At 57.9% G+C, this 13,861-nt stretch overlaps 1 protein-coding gene across 1 annotated transcript in view; it reads left to right on the top strand.

Annotated features, from left to right (window-relative positions):
* Positions 1–11,868, top strand: part of LOC131091864 (carboxyl-terminal PDZ ligand of neuronal nitric oxide synthase protein-like) — a 30,540-nt gene extending 18,672 nt beyond the window's left edge. The window contains exons 3-11 of the mRNA XM_058038207.1: positions 1,533–1,625; positions 2,353–2,411; positions 3,847–3,955; positions 4,389–4,530; positions 4,927–5,087; positions 6,091–6,258; positions 6,926–7,103; positions 7,336–7,684; positions 7,797–11,868. Coding sequence (XP_057894190.1) covers positions 1,533–1,625; positions 2,353–2,411; positions 3,847–3,955; positions 4,389–4,530; positions 4,927–5,087; positions 6,091–6,258; positions 6,926–7,103; positions 7,336–7,684; positions 7,797–8,271 — 1,734 coding nt within the window. The 3' untranslated portion in view covers positions 8,272–11,868. The remainder of the gene's footprint in view (positions 1–1,532; positions 1,626–2,352; positions 2,412–3,846; positions 3,956–4,388; positions 4,531–4,926; positions 5,088–6,090; positions 6,259–6,925; positions 7,104–7,335; positions 7,685–7,796) is intronic.
* The last annotated feature ends 1,993 nt before the right edge of the window (positions 11,869–13,861 follow it).

A 13,861-nucleotide genomic window follows, 5' to 3' on the forward strand; every position in this document is an offset into this window, starting at 1 on the left:
AGCGGGCAGAACAGTCTATCCCGGGTTTATTGACATTCATGGAGCAGACAAGGACAAACAGTTTGGTGAGCACCGGGGAGGGGGAGCAGCTGGGCTGGGGCCTGGGCAGAGGGGCAGAGGGTGGGGAAGCCTCTCAGGTGCTGAGCCTGGCGGGTCCATCTGCCTGACCCCAGACCCTGCTGCATCCCCTGGGCCCCAGCAGCCTGCAGGATGCTCTCAGCACCTCACCCTTCCTCTCACTCCTCCCCATAAATAAAAAACGGGTACAGCTAATTTAGTTCCAGCTTCACACGCAAGAGCGCCAGAGATAGATTTTTAAAGAGCTTGTCTGAAAGTAATAATTCATGGGGAGATCAAAAGGCTGTGGTTTAATCCGGGGTCTGTCTGATACCATAAACCTTGCAGAGTGCTAAGAATTCAATGAGCAGCATCAAAAGCCTGATCAACATGAAAGCCACCCAATTTTCTGTCTGTAAGGCTGGCGTGGCTCACAATGGGTGCTGAGGAGAGGGGAAGATGTTTGTCTTCTCTGCAGAGCTTGGGTGACAGAGCCACACACACTCCTCCAGCTCCAGCATCCCAAAAGAGTTGCCTGGACTCCATTAACATCTCACTTGCTCCCTGCATTTCCCCAGCTGTGTAAAGAAATCAGAGTTCTAATTAAATGTCTAATTACAAGGCCTAGGTAGATTTCAGGCTGCTTGGCATTGCCTTTTCCTCCACATCCACGAATCAGAATCTGCATTGATTTGCCAAAGCAATGTGACAAAGTGGTGGATTTCAAACAGGGACTGCAAGAAATATGGAGTATCAAAATGCTGTGTTTGGAAGCTAAAAATGGTGCTTAAAATGGGGGCAGGAAGGATGAGTGCTGTAAACAAAGGTCTCCAGAGTAAGGGCTCTGCCATGCTTCTGTCAGCTAAAGCAGCATTTAAAAGTCAGTGTTTAATTTTTAACATAAATGGAGGTGAGCTCAGGCTGCAGACACCTGCAGGGTTTTTCTCCAGAGATCCTGATCCCACAGAGGTTAATGTGATTATGCAAATGACTGAGGTATAATTGCGTTACTGCCGCCCATCTGGCCCTCCCTGCAGCTCCTGAGTGATTCTGTATTCCCCGTGCAGCGCAGGGCTGACACACAAGGGCACCAGAGATGTCACTGCTTGGGCTTTGCTGCAGGTGCCACCTCCCCATCACACCTCTGGAGCAGAGTCCTGCTGGACCAGGCATGGCCAATGTGTTGGGAAACTCTTCCCAGATCCAAATTAACAGCCTGGGTGTGGTCCAGAGGATTGAACTCCACTTGTCCTCTCCCAGGGGATGCTCCTGACAGAGCCAGGATCCTGCCTGGCATCCCAGCTACTGCACCAAGTCCTTCCCAAAATGTTATTTCTCAGAATAAAACAAATTCCCACCTCCCTCGGCAGCTGGGATGAAACCAACACCTGACATTTTCCTGTCACACACTGACCAGCACACACTGTCCCAGGTACCCCCAGGACTCTCTCAAACTCGGGTTTCTGTTCCCCCAGTACGAATTCAAAGCCAAGAACATTAAGAAGAAGAAGGTGAGCATCATCGTGTCCGTGGACGGGGTGAAGGTGATCCTGCGCAAGAAGCAGAAGGTGAGGCTGCTCCAGCCCAGGGTACCCACACTGCTCACCAGAACTGGCCTTCCCCTAAAAAACACCCAGGATTTGCACAAGAAAACACTCCAGTTTCCATCCTCCTAATAACAACAGCCCAGGGCACTCACACTGCTCACCCTGCTCCAGCCCAGGGCACTCACACTGCTCACGAGAACTGGCCTTCTCCTAAAAACACCCAGGATTTGCACAAGAAAACACTCCAGTTTCCATCCTACTAATAACACCACCTTGCTGGAAAGAGTGGGAATATTACACTGTGGCAAGAGGATTTTTTTTCAATCCAAAAAATGTATCTCTCATGGGATACATTTTTTCTTTCTCTTGCTAATACCAGAAAGCTTTTCCAGGCTGCCTAGTCTGAGCACCCCTCTGCCACACTGTCCTTTCCACCAAGCCACTGAATCCAGATCTCCTAAGCCCCAGCTCCAAGCCTTCTTCCCCAAAGCATGTAGCTCTTCTGCATATTTGATGTTATAAATTAATCTTAGGGACCATTTTCAGCCCTGAAGGCTGTGATCAGATATGATAAACGATCAAAAAAAAAATCTATTTTTATCTGAGATATTGTTGAAACAGCCATGGCTCATCTAATCACACTGCAGCCTGGATTGTGGCTTGGGACAAAAGCACTGTTCCCAGGTTTCCTGCCCTTCAGTTTGCTGGAGTTTCACCTGATTTACTGTAATTTTGTCTCTGCTTACAGAGAAAGGAGTGGACCTGGGACGAGAGTAAGATGGTGGTGATGCACGATCCCGTGTACAGGTACATGGCAGGGGATTCAACCAGGGAGGGCCACTCAGCCCTGGGGGATCCGTGCCCTCCTCCCACCTGCTGAGACCCCTCCACCAAGGCTGTCCAAAGGAGCATCTAAAATTAACGAGGGTACAGAGTTACTGCTGCTGGAGAATCCTTTTCATACCTTTTGGAGAGGGAGATGGACTGATCTGGCTTTGAAGCTGGCTCTGCTTTGAGCAGGGTTAGACTGGGTGACCCTGGAGATCCTCCAACCTGCATTTCACTCTGATTCTGCCTCTGAAGACAGGCTTCCCATGGTGTTCCTTCAGAGCATGGCTGTCCCTGTGCTTCTGAAGCAGGGCCTTACTCTAAGGTGTAAGTGCTCACTGGGAATTAACCCTTACAGACATGGCAAGAAAACACTGGCTTTCCATAGCACCTTCCATGGGATATGGAGCTATTCCAGAGGCCACAAGCCCCACCCAGAGGTTTACCCTGAACATAAACCTGGTGCCTCAGGAGCCCCCAGGGATGGGAAGTGACCCCAGGGGTGGTGCATGGCCTGAGGATGGGTTTAGAGCACAGGGTGCTCCAGGCTGTGGGATCTGCAAAGTGAATTATTGTACCTAAGCACCGAGCCCACAGCCCCAAGAACTGGGATCCCCAACACTGGTTTTTGGGATCAGAGCCCTTAGTGAGGAGATAAGGAACAGAGGATGTGCTGATGCATTATCTGTGCCCACTTCTCACCTCTGGCTTTCTTTAAAGATTACTACAAGATGTGGTACATTGGCAGTAACTGCTCTACCTGCAAGTTCAACACCCAAAAAATTCCAGTGACAGAAAGAGCAAAAGGAAAAAAAAAAGCATTTCAAGAATCCCTTTGGTTTCTTCTCTATTCAGAGCTGAGCTCACTTGTCACATTTTCACCTAATTAAATCAAATATATATAAAAATCTTCAAAATGTTTTGCAGTACAAGGAGGAGAGTCAGCCTGAGCAGCAGAGAGAGGAATCCTTGGAGTGCACTCAGCATCCCTGTGAGAGGCTTTTGTGCTGTGCCACCTGCCCACTGCCTCGGAGGGACCCTCTGTGTCCCCAGGGGCAGCACAGCCACCACCCTGCAGGCCATTCTGCCTCGCTGCAGCCTGGGCAGGGGTTAATTCATGGGGCTAAAAATAGCCACTCACTTTCCAAGACTATAGATTTTTTCACTTTCCCACAGGATCTTTAAAAAGCCTTTGCCTACTTCAGAAACCAGAAGGTTTTCCATCAAGCCTAAAACTCTCTCTAAATCCATCATCTCCTGCCTTGAAAATTGCAGGAGAGGTCATGCACCAGCACTGCCTCGTTCCTCCAATCCTGGAGGCTGCAAACCCGTGACACACAGGGGCAGAGGTGGTCTGGAGGGCAGAGACTCCCCATGGTGCTCAATTAATCCCCTTTGTCTCTCTCCCACCCAGAATTTTCTACGTCTCTCATGACTCACAAGACCTGAAAATATTCAGTTACATCGCACGGGATGGCGCAAACAATTCCTTCAGGTGCAACGTCTTCAAATCCAAGAAGAAGGTGAGGATGGCTCCTGGGGATGCACCCACATCTCTGTGGGGTCAGAGGGTGCAGGGCCCTGGCGAGCGACCGAGGCAGCGCCGGTGCCTGGTGCTTGTCCCCTCTTGCCCAGCCTGGACAGCGGCGCATCCCACACAGGGACAGGAGCCCCCAGACCCAGAGTGGGGAACGGGGGTGCTGCTGGAGCACCCAGCCCGGGAGGAGAGGCGGCGGTGCGGGTGGGAGGCAGGGGATGCTCGCGGTTCCCCTGGGTGGGAGGCAGGGGATGCTCGCGGTTCCCGCGGGTGGGAGGCAGGGGATGCTCACGGGTCCCGCGGGTGGGAGGCAGGGGATGCTCGCGGGTCCCCTGGGGGGAGGCAGGGGATGCTCGCGGGTTCCCCGGGGCGGCGGTGGCAGCACACAGCACACAGCACACGGCTCCGGCTGTCCGCAGAGCCAGGCCATGCGCGTGGTGCGCACCGTGGGACAGGCCTTCGAGGTGTGCCACAAGCTGAGCCTGCAGCACGCCCTGCAGAACGCCGACGGGCAGGCCGACGGTGCCAGCGACAAATCGGCCGAGGAGCAGCCGCTGGAAGGTGACTCAGGGCCCCGAGGGACTGGGCACGGCCATCCCTAAGGCAGCGGTGCGGGGATGCTTTGGGGTGGGGACACGCAGGTGGCACCTCCTTCATGGGCGAGGGCTTTGGGCCCCTTGGGATGGGGAGCGTGGGGAATCTGCCCTGCCTGCCCGCTCCTACTGAGCGCTGGGGAGGGGCGGGCTGAGCCCCCTCATTCAGCAAGCTGAGGGTCTGCAGCCCCTCGGCCAACCCATCCCTCCCTCCTGCCCCTGCACAGCATGCTGAGACTCGGAGCAAGTCCTGGCCCTTGTCCCTGAGCTCCCCACGGCTCCCAGCCCTGCGTGGGGCCCCGGCTCTCCCTGCAGCCCTGGCAGGGAAGGGAGGCTCACATTCACGTGTCCATCTTGTTTGAAGTTCACCAGATAAAGGGCTCCAAGATCACGGATGTGGACGAGGTTGGCATCGATACTGGGGGCATCTGTATGTCCGAGAGGGGACCCAGAGAGCTGCCAGGTGCCAGGGGAGACCTTGGCATGCTGAAACCTGGGCAAGCCTCAAAGGAAAAGAATGGCCAGGTAATGGGGGGTGGGCTGGAGAATGGTTCATGTGCTCTGCTGCTGCTGAGGGCCCTCTGCTCAGGGTCACTGTATCATGGCTTCATTTGGAGGTGCTTTCATGGAGACCCCATTGCAGCCCTCCCTGCTGGCTCCCTGCTCACGACAGGCTGCTCAGCTCCCAGTTCACCTGCAGCCAGGCCATGTCCAGGGCCGTGGTGGGGGCTGCAATGCATGGCTGAGCAGGCTTCTCGCCCCACCCAGGCTGGATTTCTGTGCCCTCAGTGCTGCTCTGCAGCAGTTGCTTGTTTGCCTGCCCTGGCAGGGATCCCTGGCTGCCCTCGTGCCCCAGGCCCAGGGAGCAATGTCCCCAGGAGGCCCAGCCCTGCAGCGCAGGCACCACGGCACATTCAGCTCCAGCAGCAGCTCCACCTTAATGAATGGGTGCTCCACAGAGCTCTGGGAGCCCCTCCCGGAGGCCTGAACGGCATTGCTTCAGCTCACACAACAGTAACACTCACAGGGCTGCCTGGAAACAGCTGCAGTGACAGGCACTCCCCGAATCCATGGGATTCGTCTGCGTGCCTGGAAAGGCTGGGCTTTCCTGTGCACTCCTTCTGGCACTGCCCGAGCAGGGGAGGGCAGCAGCAGGAAGGGCAGTGGCTGCTGGCACTGGCAAATGCTCCAGGCACCCGGACACCACCCAGCCCGGGCAGCCACAGCACGGAAAGGTGTGGGGTGTTTGGGTCACTCCCTGCTGCCTCCTTCCCGGGAGCCCTGGGGACCCACCCTCCCCAGACACAGCCAAGGCAGCCCTGCCAGCTCTCAGGAAGGAGCCTCTCTGAAACACTGGGGATCCCACAGATGTGCAGAGCTGACAGCCCAGGGCTGCCCCTCAGCACCCCCTGGGTGCCCCAAGCACAGGGGCTCCTCTGCTGTACTGGGTCAGCACCATGGGAAGCCAAAATCCAAATGCCATCCTGAGCCAGTCAATCCACTCATCTGCCCATTTCTTTGTGCCCAGGATGCCGAAAACTTCTCCCTCCACCTGGCCAGCTCCCAGCAGCTGCTCAGCCCGGGCAGCCCCTGCTCCTCGGCCTCCATCACCCCGCTGGCCTCCCAGCACTGCCTCCAGCTGCTCCAGCAGCAGCTCCTCCAGCAGCAGCAGCAGACGCAGGTGGCTGTGGCCCAGGTACACGTCCTGCCCTCCCCTCAGGTGGCACCAGCCCTTCTCCTCCCCCTGGACCAGGCTGGCGGGGCAGGTGGGAGCGGGCCGGGGCCTGGCAGCAGTGCTGGCAGCGTTCCCGGTCGCACAGCTCTCAGCAGCATCGCTTGCAGCCCAGCTCGAAGCATTGCTTTTAGCGCCACGTGCAGCATCGCTTGCAGCACAGCTGAGCTCCCCCAGACACGGAGCTGGCTGCTCACACAGCCCCGGGCTGCTCGGGGAGTGCTGCAGAGCCCCCAACTCCCGTTTCACCCCATCTCATCCCGTTTTTGGAAACCATCCCACCCCCAATCCAGCATCAGAGCGGGGAGCCCGGTGCCTCCCGTCTGGGCACATCCCTTCCACGTTTCTCGTTACCGGGGGGACAGCAGGACACCCCGCACACCCGGGATAGGAGGGACAGCAGGACACCCCGCACACCCCCGGGTGCCGCCGCATCCCCGCCCGCGGCCGGACCGGCTCGGGGGACCCGCTCGGGGGTGGCGCGGCGGGGCCGCCAGGGGGCGCTGTGGCGCCGCCGGTCCCGGGCGCTCCCGGGGCTGCTCCTGCCGTGCCGCACCGCCCGGCCCCCACCGTCCCGTCCGAAGCATCCCGTTCGCACGACCCCGTTCGCATCTCCCGTCCCGTCTCGCAGGTGCAGCTGCTGAAGGACCAACTGGCGGCCGAGACAGCGGCGCGGATCGAGGCGCAGGCCCGGGTGCGGCAGCTCCTGCTGACCAACCGCGACCTGCTGCAGCACGTCTCGCTGCTGGTGCGGCAGCTCACAGTGCTGGAGGCCCGGGAGGAGCACCGGGATGAGCATCGGCAGCCGGGTGAGGATAGTGACACACTCACTGGGGTTGTTTGGGTGCTGGCATGCCCCCAGCTCCATCCCTCTGGACAATCACTGCATTCCTTACAGTCACAGGAAACAACTGGAGTGCTCCCAGTACCATCCCAGCAGGCTCTGGGGGTCTGGGGAATTTCTGCACCCCTCACAGTGCAGGGGAGCAGCTGCTTTGGAGATGCCCAGTTTTTCACATGCCCCTTGTCCATCTCTTACAGCTGACCACTCCTTGCAAAACCTGTCCCTGGCCCAGTCCCTCTCCCTGAACCTGAAGAACCACTACAGCCTGGATGTCCACCTGCCATCCACCTCCACCCCTGCCAGCATCCTGGGCAGCCCGGTGGCCCCCGGCTCGCTGCCCTCCCTGGGCCCCAGGGACTCCTACCTCAACCTCGTCAGCCTGGACAGGGGCAGCCACCGCTGCGGCAGCAAGGAGGGGGACGAGTGCCTGGAGGGGCAGGAGGGGCTCAGCCGGCGCGTGGAGGGCTCCGAGGTCGGAGACTTTGCCCTGCCCAACGGGGGCAGCCGGCAGAAGGCGGATGACACGGCCAGAGGGGACGAGGACAGGTAGAGTGTGCCACCCCTGCCACCTGTGTCTGCTGCCAGCTGCAGCAGGAACACCCTGAGTGCTGCAGGGATGTACTTGCCCTCACCTCCTCTCTCTGCTTTCCCCCCACAGGCGGCAACCGCCCATTCCCAAGCTGAACCCACCCCCACCCATCCTACGCAAAAGGTCAAGCAAGACCTCCCCAAGCCTGGAAGTGGAGGTGAAGCCCGAGAGCACTGCCCACCTGAGCCTACCCAGTGCCAGCATCTCCAGCCTCACCAGCATCACTGCCAGCTCCCTCACCCTCTTGGACCCTGAGGCAAGGACTCCTGCACGGAGCGCTGCCTCCAGCACGGAGCTCGGCCCTGCCGGGACCTGCCAGCGCTCTCTGGGCAAGGACAGGACTGGAGACAGCGAGCCAATGTCCCCCTTGGCCAGCATCCATGACCCAGCAGCCAGCGAGACCCTGGCCAAGGAGTTAGTGGCCCTGGGCAGCCCCACGGACAGCTCACTGCCCTTCTCCCCTGCAGATGACACCTGCTTGCACATCAGCTTCTCTGAAGATGAGCTGGACACTGCTGTGGGGCCCAGCAGAGTCCCCTCTTAGTGGGGCCACAGGAGGTGGTAGCTGGTGGCTGGCAGCCCCAGCAGCTCCATCCACAACCCTGCAGTGGGAGTGGGGGTCCCTGTGCCCAGGCTACAAGACAGGTCCCTTTCCTGTACCTGTCCCACCACCTAGAGGCCGCCCCACAGGAGGGGACTGGCCAGCCCTGCCTCAGTCGGCACCAGCTCACACTGCTGTCACACTGCCATCGCGTCCCTGCTCACAGCCAGGGATGCTCACAGCAGAGAATTCCCAGGGAGCTGCAGGCTGGAAGCCCTGGGCAGGGCTGTGGGACAAGAGACTGTTCTGTTCATTGGTTGCCACCCCTGGCAGCCTGAGCAGGGCCACACAGCCACAGCCACGGTGTCACTGCCCTGCCCAGCTCCCAGGGTGTGTCCCAGACTGCCACCACACTGGGACTCTCCAGAGCTGCCAGTGTCCACCAGCCCCACACTGTGCCCAGCCCTGCTTTGGGGACAGCAGCCCCACCACTGTGTCCCCATGCAGTGAAGCCACCACTGCCTCCATAGGTGCCTTTTCCCACTCCCCAGCACCCACTGCCCACACAGGCTGGGCCCCACTCTGAGGCCACTGATGGGTGCAGGGCTGGCCGTGGGAGCCTGCAGCAGGGGGTGACCCCCTGAGGAAGGGTGCACCCCATGTCTTGGGGTCAGGGCAGAGAGCCCTCCCGTGCCCCCCGAGCTGCTGGTGGCTGCAGGCAGGAGGCTGCTCCTTGTGCTGATTTTAGGGTGTTACGGTGTGGTTTGGGTTTGGTCTCAGAAATGTGAGTGTCCTGGGAGGAGTTCAGGTTTAAGGAAGAAGTGGGGTGATGCTCACCCACCTTGGTTGTTTGTCAGAGGGTGTTGGGAAAGTGTCAGAGAGTCCAGTTGGGAAGTGTCAAGCAGAAATGGAGACTTGGAGCAGCCGTGCTGCCTGTCCCTGCCATGGTGCTGCTCCTGCAGGGAGAGGGGGGTGACAGGACATGCACCCAGAGCCAGCCATGGCAGTGACAGAGCCAGGACGGGGCTGGGGACTGGGCTGGGGGTTGTAAAGCTCGGCTGGGCTGTCCTGTAGTGCAGTAGTGACAGCCCAGCCCCTCCATAGGACACTGCAGTTTGGTAATGGACTTTTAAAGAAAAAAATAAACAGATTTGCAGAGCCAGTGCTGTGTCTCTGCTCTGTGGGGCCCATGCACAGGGGGTCCTGAGCCTGTGGGGTGAACTGGGAACTTCCAGGTATTCCCAAAGAGGAAAGATTCCTGCTGGAAATGGCTGCTGAGCCCCTGAGCTGCTCCCTGAGCAGCCCCTGCCAGGATGGGCACCACCAGGCAGGGCCCTGCTCCACACACACTCCTTTTGCTCTTTCCCGGTCCTATTTCTACTGCTGAAATAAATCCTGGCCACAGCACAGAGGATGGAGGGTGGGAGAATGCAGATGGCAAAGTTGGATGGTATGGCACCAGTGGCATTCCAGAGCACTGAGATCCCAAGGGCTGCCTGCAGCCAGAACGGGCAAGAGACCCCTGAGCCTTGCAAGGTGAGGAAGGAAATCCAGGGGCAATTCACACAGAGATTCCAGAAGGGACAAATCTCTGTGAGATTGTTCCCCCATGCAGGACAGGAGGCCCAAATGAAGGCACCCAGCACCCAGAACCTCTGTGGGGTCTCAGGGCCACTCTCCATCCCTCCATGGAGTGGGTGCAGCCTCCAGCATGGCAGAGTGGGGAGCAGGGAGCCCCTTCTCCAGGCCCACTGCAGACATCTGCCGGGGGTCTGCCTGCGTGGGGAGGGGGCACTTCCAGCCCAGAGCCTTATTATGCTTCCTTCATGGGAAGAAACTTTTTCCTTTGCTGTCTGCTAAGCTGCTAGCAATCATCAGGCAGGCAGGTGGTAAAGATTCATATCCATCAAACAATGCCATTTAGTTTGTAACCTGTGACTAAATCTGGTGTTAGCTTTAATTTCAGAGTCTGCTTTAGGGCTCGCTTGTTAATCTCTATGCAAAGCAGATGAAATGAATATGCAGCATTTTGGATGTAATTGTACGGCTTCAATTCAGCACTATAATTTTCCAAACAGGATCTTGCAATCAAGCTTCTATTCATTAGTGTATAAACAATTTAGTTTCTCAGCTCTCCAGTATGCCAATCATCTCAATGGAGTGAGCATCTCCGACAGAAAGAAGAGGAAAGTTTCCTTTGTGTAACAGAGGTAAAAGTTGCTCCATACTTCAGACAATTCCCACCCAGCAGATCCAGACCATTCCAACAGAAGTGGATGCTTCCTCGTGCCCTCACAACACTGACCAGCTGCAAACTCTACTCAGGGGACTGATGCTCCAGTCATCTCCCAGCTCATGTAGCCCCAGCCCCTTCAGGAATTCTTCATGTGAGACCTCGGCAGAAGAGCCCAGATCCCACAGGACCAGGCTGCCTGGAAAGGTGCAAACATGCAGCACCTCAGCACACCCCAGTGATGCTCAGGGCTCCCTGAGTGCCCACGACTCTGGGGACAGGGTGGCCAAGCCCCCTCCACGTCCCCATCCCCCTGACACCCCACACCAACTCAGCCTTCAAGGACAGAGCCCTGGGGACATCCCACACCTGGGGCCAGTGGCAGCACCCCATGGAGGACAGGGCTGGGGTGACACAGGAGTGGGTGAGGGGCAGGTGTTGATCTCTGGGGCTCAGCACCCTCATGGCCAGTGCTCTCCTCAGCAGGGACCCGAGGGTGCCACAAGCGCCTCTGGCCCCTGCCTGCATCCCCATCCATCCCCATCCATATCCATCCCATCGCCATCCCCTCCCGGGCGGTGCGGGGGGACCAGCCCAGAGCCACCACAAAGGGAAGCGCCGTCGGCGGAGCCGCTCAGCGCGGTCTCGGTTTCCAAATGAATATCGACAGCGCTAATTACAGGCCGCCATGCAGACAGCTTATTAGCTTGTCACAAAAAGACGGTATTGAACCCGGAGCCCGCGGTATTCACGGAGCGCAGCAAGACGCTCCCCAGACAGCACAGTGAACCAGGCAGGCGAACAACCTCCAGCAAAACTAATTACTTCCTGATTGTCTACGGCCACCCACTGGGTATAATAGTATAGACTAAATTTGGCATATACATAACTAAGCACTCGGCACCAATTTGGTGTACAATAATCATCCTCTGTGTTGCATAATTAAAATCTGATCACTTGGAATAATTATTTCATATTCCCAGTATTGGGTGAAGATTGCATAATGTGGCAGAAGTGTGAGCGTGGCGGTGGATCCACTTCCAGAGGCGCGAGCCCCAGGGAAGGGCATCCCAGCTCCAGGCTCTGGCTGCCTCTGCCATGGCCACGGCCCTGAGGGCAAGGGGCTGTTGGTCAGCACCGGCTGTGGAGGAGCTGCTGTCCCCTTACACGGCCCCGCTGGGGCAGGACGGTACCCGGCAGGACAGGCTGTCCTGGTGTCCCCACGCAAGCACTCTCCCCATTGACCTTTCCAGCCTGGCTGCTGCCCCGCTGCCCGCCTGGCCGGGATGCTCATCGCCCGACTCCATTGTGCTCGTACATCTGCTAAAGGCATTTGGAAAGACATGGCAATAAAAAATAAAAATCAAGTGGAACGTGTGTGTCTAATCCATTAACTTCCTCCGGCGGCTCCCCGGGGACGCGGCGAGGAGCAGAAAGAATACGTGGATATTGCACGCGCCCTGGCACCTTGTCCCCGGGCCAGCCCCGCCGCTGGCCGCTGCCACGGGCTCATAAATCACTGCGGGCGACAGCGTTTCACAGCTCGCTTCCCAGCCAGGATATGGCCATTCCTGCTGATTACACGGCCGGCGCGCGGGGGAAGCTGCATCTCCCACTTCCAGGAAGGGAGGATCCGCAAGGAAAAAGCATTGATAAAAAGAAGAACGAAATCAGCTTTGTTCACGTTGCGAATCTCCCATTGTTCCTGCTGCGGCCGTCAGCCCTCGCTGGAGAAAGTATTTCCTCAGCGATAAATCTCCTGGGCTCCTTGCAGCCCTCGCCTTGGCACCAGATTCTCCTCAGCTTGTTTTGAAAGAAAAAACACTTTTGGCTACAGGCCCCCTGTGGGGTGCACTGGGCTATTCGCAGTGTGAGTTTGGGGGTCAGGGACAGCCCTGGGGCAGGGGACAGTGGCCTGGTGCCCATCCCAGGGGTCTCTGGCCCGTGTCCCCAGTCAGGGCCACCCCAGGGGACACACACTGCCACTCCCAAAAGCTCCACTCCCTTCCCACAGCACCCGGCACGAGCCGGGGAAAGTGAGTCTGACCGGGGCCACGCTAATCCCAGCGCTGAAACGTGGAACTGGCAGTGGCCAAGCACTTGGAATACAGGAGTCAGGCTGACAGTTGTACAAGAAAAATAGATCAAGTTTCCAAGAAAATAGAGCCGAGCTGATCTGATTTTCATCAGCATCTTCAGCCGCCTTTCGGGAAGCCCCAGCCTGCTCCTCATTCCTCCTCTCCGCTTTACAAACCACTTAATTCCTTGTTGCTTTGGAAACCCTCACAAAGACCCTCTGCATCCCCCAAAATAACGAGCAACAGATGCTGCTTTGACCTCAGCAACTTCCTGGAAACATACATTTGTCAAAATAAAAATAAAAAGATTAATGTGAGGAAGGCTTTTAAATTATAAGGAAACAGCAGACAGAGCCTGGCCTCGCACGCCGAGCCCGCGGCCTGTGGAGAGAGCCGGGAATGGGCAGGGACAAGCTGTGGGACCAGGGGTCCCTGTGCCCCAGGAGCTTGGGGACCCAGAAGAGCAGGGTCTGGCAGTGCTGCCCACAGCCAGGGACACCAGCAGCCAGCTCAGTTCTCCTCCTTCCCTCATTTCTTGGTTTATAGGAGCAACTTGTCTCTTCTATAGAGCCCTAAAGCTCTTTGCCCATCCCGCAGGGGAGGAGATGGGCACACGACGGGTCACCAGGAAATTCTGGGTTATGAGCACTCAGACACCAGTGGGTTTCACCCTCCCACTCCAGCTGCAGCCACCTGGCACATCCCAGGGACAGAGCTCATGCACAGGCATAAGCACTTCCCAACAGCACCTGAGATGCCCAACAAGGGCTCCTGGCAGGACTTGTGACAGCCACACTGGTGTGTGACACAGCCTGACCCACAGCACAACCTGCCCCATCAAAACCTAGCACCCACAGCACAACCTGCCCCATCAAAACCTAGCACCCACAGCACAACCTGCCCCATCAAAACCTAGCACCCACAGCACAACCTGCCCCACCAAAACCTAGCACCCACAGCACAACCTGCCCCATCAAAACTCAGCACCCACAGCACAACCTGCCCCACCAAAACCCAGCACCCAGAGCACAACCTGCCCCACCAAAACCCAGCACCCACAGCACTCACCAGAGCTGCAGGCAGGGAGGCTCCACGTGCTCCACACAGGGGAAGGCCCTTTTCCCTCCCAGCTTTATGGAATCAGCCATAAACGAGCTGCTGGGAAGGGCCTCCTGCTCCTTGGCCCGGTGGGAGGTGGGCTGGGAGTTTGTGCACCTGGGGTGGGAGGGTCATGGGTACATTGGGCATTCCTGTGCCCATCCTCATCCGGGGGGTGGCAGTG

The sequence above is a fragment of the Melospiza georgiana genome, chromosome 20 (genome assembly GCF_028018845.1).
Source record: "Melospiza georgiana isolate bMelGeo1 chromosome 20, bMelGeo1.pri, whole genome shotgun sequence".
Lineage (NCBI taxonomy): Eukaryota > Metazoa > Chordata > Aves > Passeriformes > Passerellidae > Melospiza > Melospiza georgiana.